General features: G+C 36.9%; 1 protein-coding gene across 3 annotated transcripts in view; it reads right to left on the bottom strand.

The window, feature by feature from the left end:
• The window catches only part of LOC126281938 (THO complex subunit 2), a 292,749-nt gene that overhangs the window by 165,122 nt on the left and 114,226 nt on the right, over positions 1–13,401 (bottom strand). For all 3 annotated transcript variants that reach the window (XM_049981284.1, XM_049981285.1, XM_049981286.1), the window contains exons 13-16: positions 11,961–12,232; positions 11,659–11,776; positions 5,284–5,463; positions 4,853–5,017 (exon numbers count right to left, since the gene is read on the bottom strand). In XM_049981284.1, coding sequence (XP_049837241.1) covers positions 4,853–5,017; positions 5,284–5,463; positions 11,659–11,776; positions 11,961–12,232 — 735 coding nt within the window. The remainder of the gene's footprint in view (positions 1–4,852; positions 5,018–5,283; positions 5,464–11,658; positions 11,777–11,960; positions 12,233–13,401) is intronic.

The raw sequence follows: 13,401 nt of genomic DNA, 5'->3' as shown, positions 1-13,401 counted from the left end.
TAAAACTTTTCTCTCACACTGAATTTTGAGTCTCAAATTTCAGGTGCGTCTTAGATTTGGAAATTTTTTTTCCCCTTTATTTCGAGTCTCATTTTTCAGGTGCGGCTTAGATTCGAGTAAATACAGTATACACAATGGTCCATTCACTGATATCAGCTATGCTACTGGGCAAGTATGTATCAGGTGTATGATTAACTATTCTTTTAAACTTGAGACATACTCCTGCCCAGAGCTACATTTTCCAATTCCTCATTGAAACATGGAACAACTATCTCTTTATCTACATCAATTAACATATACATCTTCCTACCTGTTGTAGCTGACCTTTGAAAATTCCTGTTGCTATAAAAGTCTCATGGTCACTGATACCAGTTTCAAGGAGGACATTCCAGAGTTTGGGTACACTTTTTTAGAGAAAGTGATGTAATGTTGAATGTCTTGTTGAAGACCACCATTTAAAAAATTAATAATCTCACTTGATTGTTGGATGATAATAGTGTCCAATGATGCCAATGTGATTTGGGAACTTACACACCAACGTAAGATTATCCTAAGTTTTCAGTTACATGTGGTGATGAGTTAAGTGATAGACAGAAAAATGCAATTATAAGTTTATGCCCAACATTAATGTAGAGTCATGACCAAACAGTCTTGCACGCAAGTTTCCCGTCTACTCTGACAAATTAACCACCTCCATTTCCCATTAGCTTATCTTTTCGATATACACTTAAATTTACTGACAAAATATCATTGCTACTAATTCTGGGTTTTAACCACTGGAAAATCCACTTAGGAACATCAAAAATGTAGGAAAAGATAGATTGCTACTTACAGTTAAAGAAGACATGTTAAGTTGTAGACAGCCACAATTCACACTTACATAAAGCTTTTGGCCACAGCCTTCATCAGCAAAAGAGAAATACACACTATTCGTACACACACGTAAGCACACCTCATGCTCACATGACCGGCAACACTGGCCAGAATCCAACTATCACATGGGATCAAAGAACATTCTGGAGGGGTGGGGAAGGATTAGTGATGTATGGGTGGGGTGACAGAGGAAGACCGTGTGACAGAGTGTGCAGGGACTAGAATGCCAACAGGGGTGGTGTCAGGAGGTTGTGGGGCTAGGAGGTGGGGAAAAAAAGGAGAGGAGTGGAGAAAGATGGATGGGTGTGCACCCATCCATTCTTCCCTGTTCCTCGCCTTTTTGGTGTGCACCTGCCCATCCTTCCCTGCTCCTTCCCTTTTTGGTGTGCACCCACCTTCTTTCCCTGTTCCTCTCCTGATGAATGGCATGTGTTTCCCTGTTCCTCTTTTGCTGATGAAGGCCGTGGCTGAAAGATTTGTATAAGTATCTTTCAATTGTGCCTGTCTGCAACTTGATGTGTCTTCTTTATAGCAATAGCAACCTATCTTTTCGTACACAGCTCCATTGCTTTTTAAGTGTGTTTCAAACTATGGCACTTTGTTGTGGGTGCTTTGGCACGTAACCACTAGGGTAATTATCTGGACTGAATAGAGTATCAGCTAAATTAATAATAATAATAATAATAAAAACACCTTACATGCATCAGCCGGCCGCAGTGGCCGTGCGGTTCTAGGCGCTTCACTCCGGAGCTGCGAGACTGCTACGGTCGCAGGTTCGAATCCTGCCTCGGGCATGGAAGTGTGTGATGTCCTTAGGATAGTTAGGTTTAAGTAGTTCTAAGTTCTAGGGTACTGATGACCTAAGATGTTAAGTCCCATAGTGCTCAGAGCCATTTGAACCTTACATGCATCCAACACAGCCAACTTCCTGGAGATGCTTGTCACAGAAGCAAGTCTCTTGTTCAAGCTTGCCATCAACTCTGATTCAGGGGGAATCAACGTGGTCTGGAGAAATCTCCATTAACAAGACTGGTCTTTTCAATCTTTTCTGTCACTCTCTGGAATAACTGAAATATGTTTTCGAAGTCCAGACAAAATAATTTATTTGTTTCAACATACACCACAATCTGTACACTGTTTCCTCAATGACTGCCAGAACAACCTCTTCACATATAGAATGATGTCTCCTAGGCACACTCATTGAACACATGTGGTTCCTTCACTCCTTCACAGCCCTGCTGCTACTTGCCTCAGACATACTACTGCTTATTGTACATTTGAAGAGCTGATGATTAATCGAGTCCTACCCCTCTGGATTTGCCTTGATACAGAACACAGCAAGTGTACCGACAGAAAAAGTGAGTCTTACTGGCTCAGTTTCAGTGAAAGACAGCACCCGAACATGTTGGTTAGGTGGGTGCTTGTTACATCATGAGTTCTTCTTGGTTCCTGTCTCCACTGCACACATTACCTAGGCCCAGAATTGACAAGTCACTCATAGTCAAGAGGACGAGCAGTGATACTGCTGTACTTTCTGTACAGAAGACATAATCCATGTAAGCAGATCGTATTAAAGGTGCATTTGGTATTTCTGATAAATTATCCTTGGTATCCCTTCCAATGCATCCATTCACAACAGCTTTCATTTGGTATTTTTAGTACATTACCTCAATATCCCTCCCAACACATCCATTACAACAGCTTTCATTTGCTTGACTGTAGTAGGAAGATTTCCAACTGCTTACAAATATCAGCTAACTCCTCCTGTGCCCAAGAGAAGTATTCACATCGGGGATGCATTGTAGTTCGTGCAATCTTTTATACAACAGTAAACAAATATCTGTAAACTAAGTTGCTGAACCTTTTTTATTTTATTTTATGTACCTCTTATGCTACAAATGTTACCTGTTTCCTTTAATAGCTGAAAGTAATGATAACAACACAAAAACCTGAGAAAGAAGTTACAAAAACCTGGGAAAGAAGTTACTGATTCCCTTGCTCTTTATTTGACGTTATGGTCACAAATAAACTTGAAAAAATCCTTAATTTAGAATAAATGGAAAGGGAAAGCTAATTGTTACATGATGAGTTAATCATTCTATATGATACAGCAACCGTAAATGACAAACCGCAATTTATGACAAAATACATTACGCACAACACTCATAGCTTACAATAATAATGAAATTATTTATGTTGTTTGATGCAGCTCTCCATGCTACTGCATACTGTGCAAGTCTCTTCATCTCCAAATACCAATTGCAACTTATACCCATCTTACCCATCCCAGGTGGAAGGAAATGTGGGAGACCAAAGTGGTGTGAAGGATGCAATTTTGTTTCTTGGAAGCAAAAAACAAGTGGATGGTGCGATTCCAAGAGCAGCCGTAACTCCTTGTTGAACCTAATGCTGCAAATGTTCCACTGGTTAAGAGTCGTGATGGGGAATGGGAAGGAGAGAACAAATGAAGGGTAATTACCTTGGCGGCTGCCGAGTGCCAGCCTTCAAACACGAACTGCTAGAGGGCACACAGGGTGCTAGCCAACCTCACTGAAGAGTGTTGAGTCCTCTAGGGCGATGGAGCAGGAAGAATGATTGTCTGAATGCCTATGTGCCGGCTGCAATAATTCTAATTTTGCCCTCACGATCCATATGTGAGTGCTACATAGGTGGTATAGAATACTCCTAGAATCTAAAAGCCAGGTACTGACTCTTTGTAAATGGACTTTCTCGAGATAGTTTACATCCATCACAGGTATGCCAGTTCAGTTTCTTCAGCAGCTCTGTGACACTTTCTGACAGGTAAGATAAATCTGTGGCTATTTGTACTGCCCTTCTCTGTACACCTTCAATATCACCCATTAGTCCTCTATTTGGTTGGGTCCTACACATTTGAGGAATATTGTAGAATGGGTTGCACGAGTAATTTTGGCCGATGCCATCTGTGACTCATTGATATTACAGTCATAGGACACTACGTTTTTTTGTTTTGTGAAGTGCATCATATTACATTTCTGAATTTTTAAAGCAAGCTGCCAATGTCTGCACCACTTTGAATCTTATCAAGACCTGACTGAATATTTATGCAGTCTTTCAGACAGTATTCATTATAGGTAACTGCATCATCCGCAAAAATCTGTACTGTTGTTCACTAATGAGTCATATGTTTATCCATGAGTGGAAATCATGGAGGAGCTGGCTGGAGAATAGCCAAGTATTTATTCTGTACCAATAGTTAGCTCTTGCCAGTCTCTAATGAATTAATGTCACATTCTGAGCTGCTAAATTCATTGTCAAACTAAAGATTACTATCACTGCCCATTTTCAAATGCACTGCTTACACAACACAGAGCTGAAGTTAAAAGTGCACATTTTGTTATTGAGCACTAAAAGGTGCATACAGCCAAGGAAATATCTAGTGGCAAACAGCACAACCAAAATCTAACTGGCAGGTGACCAATGTCAGAATGAATACTCCGTAACAGCTAAATACTCAACTATCGGCATTGAACGATGTAAGTGATATTTTAATTTTCAAATGTTTGTTCTTATGCTGCTAAAGTGACTTGGGATTTTCAAATTTTTGGGGGAGTTATCTAGTTTACAAGTAAAATTACAATTCACCACAATTCACCAGATGTCCAGGAACAAGTGAGTCTGTTTTTCTGCAGTAACAGAGACCGAAGTTTATAAACACACAATTTTCTTTCAAATAACCCTCAACAATTTTCTCTTCAAATTAAATAATACAAAAGTTGCAAATTTTATGATTCTGTCTTGTCAATGACGAGTCATTTGCGTGACTTTCTCATAATCCCTTCTTTTGCTAGGAGGCCTGCTACAGCTTTATATAAGAATCTAGCTATACAACTTCTCTCATCTACATTCAAACAGTTTATATTCCTCATCCCTTTGTTTCCACAATTAGCTCTGGACAGAAAATAATAAAAATGTATTAATAACTTGAAGAATTACTCACATTTATAGCATGTGTAAACATTGGTCTCGCCAAAAAGAATGCTACGTCTGCATGCATGTGGTACTCCAGAAGCATTTTATTAATTGATGGCATCTTTGTCACATATTCTTCATTTGACATTGTGGAATTTAAGAATGTCCCAAACTGCACCAATGTGTCTTGACACTTTAAATAAATAAATTTAGATTAATCCAATGAAAGTAATTGTATCAACTGATAATTGTATCGACAGAAGAATTCTATATAAGGGCATAATTTACACAAAAGACACTACAAAAACTAATACAAATCAACATGAAACAAACTCATGACAGAGATACTAGATAACGTAAGAACCCATTATTTACAAGAGCTGCACGATGACATTTCACCCCATAATCAATGAATTTTTGTGCATACATATCACACAGCAAGTAAGTATCACTCCTCACCTGATCATATAGTTTTCCTACTAGTTTCAGATGGCTCTTCTCAGTTTCTCTGTACAGAACACAGTATCGCTGTTGGGCCATTAGCAGATATAATGCTACTGCAAGATTTTGTTCTGAAAGTGCTTCTTTCAAACGCTGAGATGATTTCTTTGTATTCCGGACTTGGCTGAAGTAACCTGCCTGCAAATCACAAGTTTCAGCATATGACTGTGGGAACAAATACCCCTCTTCTCCCACATACATAAAACATCAAATGCAACTGAAAGCAAATCTGGAAGTCACATGACCCAAGACAACACATCCATGTGCTAAAAGAGTACCCTCCACATGGGAGTTTAACTACAGAAGCTTCCAGACCACACAAAAACAAATACTCGGGTTAAAACTTCCAGAAAATTTTTAGTCTTGTTTACAGCACCACTAAGTTTACTCCATGGAAGAATATTTACATTTATACAGTGTATTGCATAAATATCTAAATGTATGAAGTGTATTATTTGCGATTTTAAACGTGTATGGATAGAAACTACTTTTGCCTGTATATGTATCAACTGACCTGTCCAATGTCTGCTTTTGAAGAACAATAGGAGAAGTGACACACACACACACACACACACACACACACACACACACACACACACACAAAGGAATTTTTTTAAAGGCATACACAGTGATAGAGGAAATGAAACCACAGTGCGTGGGGCAGAACAGAAGAAAGAAGAAAACATAATAAACATGGATGTAGCATGGATGGAAAACAAACCTACTACCAAAATTACTGACTTACTGAGCACTTTGATTACAAAAAAATGTCCTTCCTGATTTGGTAGAACATAAATACTTGAGGACTAAAGTCTTTTTTATTTATTGCTTCTTTTAAGCACTTGTTTTCATTATCCAGTAAACTGTCAACAGTCAATCTTTCCTCCTTTTCGTCTTCTTTCATTTTCTTCAGTGTCTGTTCGTCACGTCCAATATTACTTTTTCTTTCTCAAACTTACTCTTCATATTTGCTTTAACAATTTTTCTTTTTCCTGTCTTCATTGTTTCCTCAGTTTCTGCACAGCTATTCTCATCTTCGCAGTACCACTTGTATCCAAAATGAGCAGTGCGCACAAACTTAAGAAATTCCTCTCCTCAAACACATTCACCACAGCGTCTCTTAAACTCAAATGAGCATCCAATGTTCTTTCACACATAGTTGCAGTGTCCTTGTTCAAGATGGTCCCCTTTCTAAATTGGCACTGTCAAGGGAAAGTACAAGTGCAACCTTCACAATTTTCATAACAGTAAAATATTTCTTCTCTCCAGAGATATAAGTCTTCTCAAAAAAACTCAATCCATCACACATCCACTGGGTTCTTGTCACTACCCAATTTTTCGTCAATAGGTATCAATCATCAATTACTGCATGTTCACTTCGCTAAACTCAAAGATTGTAATGTTAACAAAACTGTAAATCCTCATATCTGCAATTCCTTGAGTCTGTTAAGAAGAAAACAGTTGACTTATATTGGCACATGTAACACACACATAATCCGTAATGCATTCCAAAAAGAATTGCAAACTTTTTGGTGAAAATGGTGTGGACATGATCTTTTTCTCTAAAATTTGTTTGATAGCAAATCATATAGTAAGGAAGATTTTGAAAAAAATACAGGGAAATACAAAACATATTTCATCCAGCTGAGAGATGTTAGAACCAGCTGGAGAGAGACTATTATAACAGTGCTTAGCTGTTAAGAAATACTTTCTTCAGTCCATACCTCAACACAAAAGCAAGTTGACGAGTTCTTTGAAATGCAAGAATACTTTTACACTATTAAAAGACTAAACTAGCTTAGCAGAAATTATGTTTGATTGTACAAGTGCTCATAAATGTTCAAGATTCACTGGTTTCCTTCAGAAGAGATATCCTCTAATGCATCTAATCTATAAAGAGCTCACAAACTGTGTCAGAACACTCATGAATTGGTTTTGTGAGATTGCTGCCCTATTGAGCCTGGAAGCATTTCGTGATAAGTATTACTTGCCACTGAAAATAATAATATTCAGCACTAGAGAAAATGAACATCTAAACAAGCTAAGCGTAGAAAAAAGTTGGTATATTTAGACACAAAATTTGGAAGAACTGTGTGTCAGCTTGGACACATATTTTGGAAAAGTCTTCTTTGCATAAATCAGTGTAGTTTGTTTTGGATGTTTGCATCTTGCAAAGATTTTTACAGACCATTTTCCACGAATAAAAACTAATAAGTGGTATATGTGTTATAGTGGAAGAATAACCTTCCCTATAGTGGCCGGCACGAAAATAAGGCTACAAGGTCATCTCGCTGTCTTACAGCATTGCCAATTTTTTTTTAATAGTGATAATTTCAAATGTTATAAATTTTTTTTAAAAAAATGGGCAACTCTATTTTTAGCCTAGAATATGATAAGAGTACTTTCCGAGAGAAAATTATCACTAGCTGCTAGAGGGGTGGGGGTGGGGGGTGGGGGGGAGGGAGGGGGGGGTGGAAATGGAAACTAATGTTCAAGAAATATTGAAGGGAAATAATTTTTTACTTCAACCTGTGGTAGTAACAGAATCACTAAGTAATTGGACTGAAAAAATATATATGAACATCCCCAAAGTTTACAGATGCATATGATGCATCTTTTATTTCGGAAACATAGAAGTATTCTGAGATCAAAAATAAAATATTATAAGAAGTGTGAAACTGCAGACTGCGTAGCGGAAAATGTAGTCGCTGATGAATTTTCATTCTGTAGGACTGTGAAGAAACTTCCTGTGAAAAAGTTGTTAAGAAAACTACAAAATTGTTTTTGGTAACATTTCAGACATCATTATTGTATCATATCATGTATAGAGGCAAATTACTTCCGTGATGTTCCGCGCGCAGTAGCGCACAAATCGTTGTAGACCATCACCGAGAGTTTTGTTTGGATGGCTCACTTTAATATGACCGAAAATATTCTCTACTTCCCAAAAATACTTTATTGGCTGCTAATACATATTCGTCCATCATTACAGTTTCTAAATTAAAAACCAAGTAGGTGGAGAAGACAGAGCATTGAAGTGACTGGCCAGAATAATCAATTTTATCATGGACATTACCTTCTAATTCTCTAGCCATCTGATACCATTCTCAGTCATACTAAAGTAATACAATTCTCAGGTCTAGCTTTTTGTAAAAGACATCAAATATCATAGATTTCTATGTTGTTCTTGGAGAATCAGAATAGGTGCTGGGACTGTTCTGATATTACTACACTATTTATATATACAGTCAATACAGAAGCACCACAATGTTTTATCATTTTAAGAACTGCATTACCCTTACTACAAAACAGCCAGTAAATCTTTCTATGAAAAAAAGGAGTTAAATTTTGAATGTACAAGTAAACCGAATGCAGTAAGATTATATCCAAATGTAAAGACATATGATACAGGTTTTTAGGAAAAACTGTTGTTAAGTAATGCAGAATTGACAGTCTTATTTTAATTGACAGTTACTGTCGAGTAAACTAATCGCCACCACTTGTGATAAATTTACCAGACATCTACTGTAAGGGAAGAACATTTGCAATATGTCCTCTATAACTGAAATGAATAGACAAACATTTAAATAAGGTATTTACTGCTATTTACTGCTTGGGGGAAAGTAAATACCCTCGTCTTGACCTTTCAATGCATTATGATCTTAAATGATACACATTCCACGTACTCCTGCATGATTTGTAATCTCAATTATCCATCTTTGATTAGGTTGTCACCTCAATCTTTTCTCTTAAAGAGTCCAGTACACAAGTTCCTTGGTACATCTACCATACATCCATTCATCTGACTACATGTCTAGCCCACCTCCAAATCTTTGTCATAAGAGTAACAATTTCATCTTCCATTCCACAATTTAGTTTTCTGTTTTTGTCTCCATTAGTGATTCCCAACATGTAACAATTTATCGTTCACTTAGGGTCAATTGTATAAACATTGCTGACTGGAGATCAAATTTGGTGTTAGGTGAGAAAGTGAACTGATCAGAAAGTCAACTATGTTCAGGACTCAGGTCTATTGTATAACACTAAACTTGGATCCATTGAAGCAGTTTCAGATTTGATCTTAGGTAGTACATAACATGCTTGACAACACAGTTAAGAACAGATATTGACACAATTACTGTGCTTCGATGGCAGATATTATCGTACATCATAGCTACGCAGTATTAATTAACGAAGGTATAACCATCAGCAACTAAACAGAAAAAGGAGTGGCTGTCAAACTTTTCTCAATATGTAAAAGATTTGCTTCTGGAAACTGAGTTGGACCAGTATAAAGATATCACTGGGAGGGGGGGGGGGGGGGGGGGGGACACTGATAAAGTCAGTGTGGCCAGCAAGGCAAAGGCATGGAGAGAAGTTGCTGTTGATTTTAATTCTCTTGTAAGGACGATACCTTATGGACAGCTCTGCAAGCTGTTGCTATGTCTGCTTTAAATGAATGATCAACAACTATTTGAAAGATTCCTGTGATGTAAAATCTTAAGGTTAACAGCAATAGACACATTATGGTCAGCACTTGGTTTCTTTTGACTGGTTTCATCAGACAGTCTGAGCTTCAGTTCCAACTGCTCTGAAGTACTTTTCTCCAACCTAAACATCAGCTTAAATAACTTATTATTTAACTCCAAGAGTGGGTTCACCCTTTCACAGCAAGTGCGAGGAACTCATTGGATCTTGTCATTGTCCTCTGTGGACACATCTGAATTCTCAGATGTTTGTAAAGTAAATGAAAGGAAACAATGACATTCACATTGCGTACGGTTACTGCACACAGAATTTTGCCCAACAGTGGTCCAGAATGTTCGGAAAAAAAAAGGCAGTTAAGAATTGACATGGGGTTGAACATGCGATCTTCTGCACGGCAGTTCAGAATGCAACCTCTGAGCCACCGAAAATGAATGAAAAATAGTTATGCGGTTTGTGTACTTCAACACGCTTGCTTATGATCTCTTTATCAATGAACATGGAATTGTCACAGCTGTTTAGGGACGTGTTCAGTAGTTAATAATTTAATACAAATTGCAGTTACTTCTACTTGGGCCGAAAGAGAAAACATGTAAGTGATGTTGAATCATTATTGGCTGCTGTCAAAATTCCCACATGTTCCCTGCAAGTATTTCGAATTTTTCTTTCTTACTCTGCTGCTAAGTACCTATAAAATGCCTTTGAACTAATCACATAAATTACGAGTTGTCTCCCAAGAGCAGTTATGAGTACACACGATAGCCAGTAATTTCCTTAACCTAACGTCCCTGATTGAAACAAAGTATTTTGAGCACCAGCGACATGAAAATTGAGTAGTCACATATTTACTTGTCATTTTTTGTGTTAATAACAACTCGTATTATTCCAAATGATACCTGCTAATAACAAAAGTGGTGAATCATAGAGCCACTACACAATAAGCTGACAATTAGAGCGGAGCCTGATTTTGAACTGTGAGTTTTTGCCAGTCAAATATGATCAAACTTCATGGCATTATGATCTAGGATTGACGTTTATACAACACAGTTTTCCATGTTAATTTCGATCTATGGTCATTTTCTGTCTTAAGCTAACGTTACATGCTTTATACAATCAGCCCTTAGTCTCCTCCAGTTTTTGCTTTCAAAGCATATGTTGTACTGCCTTAACGAAAACCAAACTACTATAAAGATTGAAGCAAGTGATTTTTTTTAACTTTATGGACTTTTCCAAAAGCGTTTCAGACCATTTTTGCTACTTTTTTCGATTCAGTCAGAATCTTCAACTTTCCTCAGAAGCTCATCATCAACAAAACAAAGGAAGTTGAGATATGTTTCATTAACACATATGGAGATAATGACATTGAAGCAGTTCCCTGAGCTAAATATATACACTTTGTGGCAAGGTCACTGTGTCATTTCTATCACTTTACTATCTGATAAAATGTATTTTCTACATTTTTTATACTGTTGTATTTCCTTTTCCTGTCACTCTTGCTTAAATTTAATTCCATTTAAAGAGGTGCTAGAAAATTAGAACTTTCTGATAAGGTATTTCATTTGTAGTTTGCATAGACTTCTAACGAATACTTGGCTAAAATTCATTATGTCCACTACCTTTAAGCTGAGGCCTATCTTTTATACACTTCAATAATAAACACTTTTTAGTTTATAACAAAATGTTTAATAAACAATAAAATGGCCTCAATTTTAGGAAGTTACTGAGAATAAAATTTGAAAGTATTATTTAAAATTGCACACCAGAAAATCTGGAGCCAATAACTATCGAATTTAAGTGACAACTTCACTGCATGGCTTCTTGGCTTGTCTACAATATAATTATTTTTACCTCTCCTTTGAGTAGTTCTCCACCTGCCATAGCTTCTAACTGTTGAGGAGTCATTTCCTCTGCAGCCTCTATACCTGCCATCTTTTGCACTACCTCCTTTAGTATTAACAAGTCCAGACTGTAAATGCAAATAAAAATTATTGTGTGATCTAACAAAGTATATTGCTCATAACACATTAAAACGTTGCACATGTTAGATGAAGCAAGTTATGGTTTTTGGAATAACAACTAAAGTTTTATAATTTTACAATTCTGTATGTAGGAAAAACACACACAACAGCAACTTCTACATTTGCACTCACCTCTTTTGAGCTTTCAGTTGATTAGCAACGTATTGCAAAAGCCCAGTTAGTTCTATGTTATACTTTTTAAAAATGGCCCCACAGAAGGAAGAGAGGCTCTGAAGCCAGAGAGAAATTGAAGTTCCATCATGCTTGAAATGTTCTCGATCTGCACTAGAGAGGGACTCCACAAGGCAGTAACCAAGGACATCGTAAGAAAGACTTGTCAGGTACTTTAGAGAATCAACTATAGGTGTGATAAGATTGTCATATATTTGTATCTGCATCAGCATCTGTGGAAAAATCAATTGTATTCAAAATATTAAAAACTATTAAATACTTCTTGGCATTTACATATCTTATGTAGTTATTTGAATTGATATCCACAATCCAAAAATTACATTTAATAAATAAATGTTGGGAACAAGAGAGGCAAACAAAGAGTGAAGAAATAATAGCTTGCCTCCTTTGATCTTTAGCTTGGTGTGCAAGGAAGAATGGATGGTTATGAATGATCAACACAGAAAAAGAATTACAAGGGAATGTATGCTAGTACAAATAAAATGTTGGACACTTGCATAAAACAATTATTTAGTACACTGTTCATTCAGGATATGTTCAGGAAACACTGCAGGAGTCAATGAAAAAATAATTGGGCTACATTACTTCATTATTAGAGTTGACTGTAGGTGCTAAAAGAAGCGAGTGATGAGACATGGAAGGCTGCACACCCAAATCAGACAAATTCCAAAACTGGAGATATTACTTTCAGCTGCAGAGTTTTAGTTCAGAATTTGGATCCTCTATGCACTTGAACGAAGAAATCCTGGCATTTAACTCAAGAAAGAATTAATGTAACCAAGGATAGTTTAATATATCAATGAAAATAATCATTTTTTGAAAATACAGTTTAATTTGTTAGATAAAAAGAACTACTGACTAAGCAGTGGCAGGAGAAAACACACATAAATGTTTAAAGTACATGCTTTTTGATCTGTTAGTTACTTTTTCTGGCAAAAGGGATGAAGGAGAAGGTAGAGGGATGAAGGAGGAGGACTAGCAGCATTCGCGTGATCGGGAGAGCTATGGGAAAGTCACCCAAAACCCCGTTCAGGATTGACTTATCAGAGGGGATGAGAAGGAAAGAGTGATAGCATCAGTCACAGAAGCCGTGGCTGACTGCAGTCACATACAAAGGTGCCCGTTAATTCCTCTTTTAGTTTTGATCATGTCCAATGTTGTAAATAAAACACAGAAGTAAAAGTCTTTCATGAAACCACATTAAAAAGATATTTATGTCCTAATGAGAGACTTACAATTGATAATCATTATAACATTTTGGCAAATAAAACTTGTAAGACAATATTTGTTAAAACACTAAAGTTGGCAGTCTTCATAAACAGAGAAAAATGGGCATGAAATCTACAGTCAGTTGCCAACAAGCAGTTCACTCATTTCAGGT

This window comes from Schistocerca gregaria, chromosome 7, assembly GCF_023897955.1.
Source record: "Schistocerca gregaria isolate iqSchGreg1 chromosome 7, iqSchGreg1.2, whole genome shotgun sequence".
Lineage (NCBI taxonomy): Eukaryota > Metazoa > Arthropoda > Insecta > Orthoptera > Acrididae > Schistocerca > Schistocerca gregaria.
This window is presented reverse-complemented; position numbering and strand designations above follow the sequence as displayed.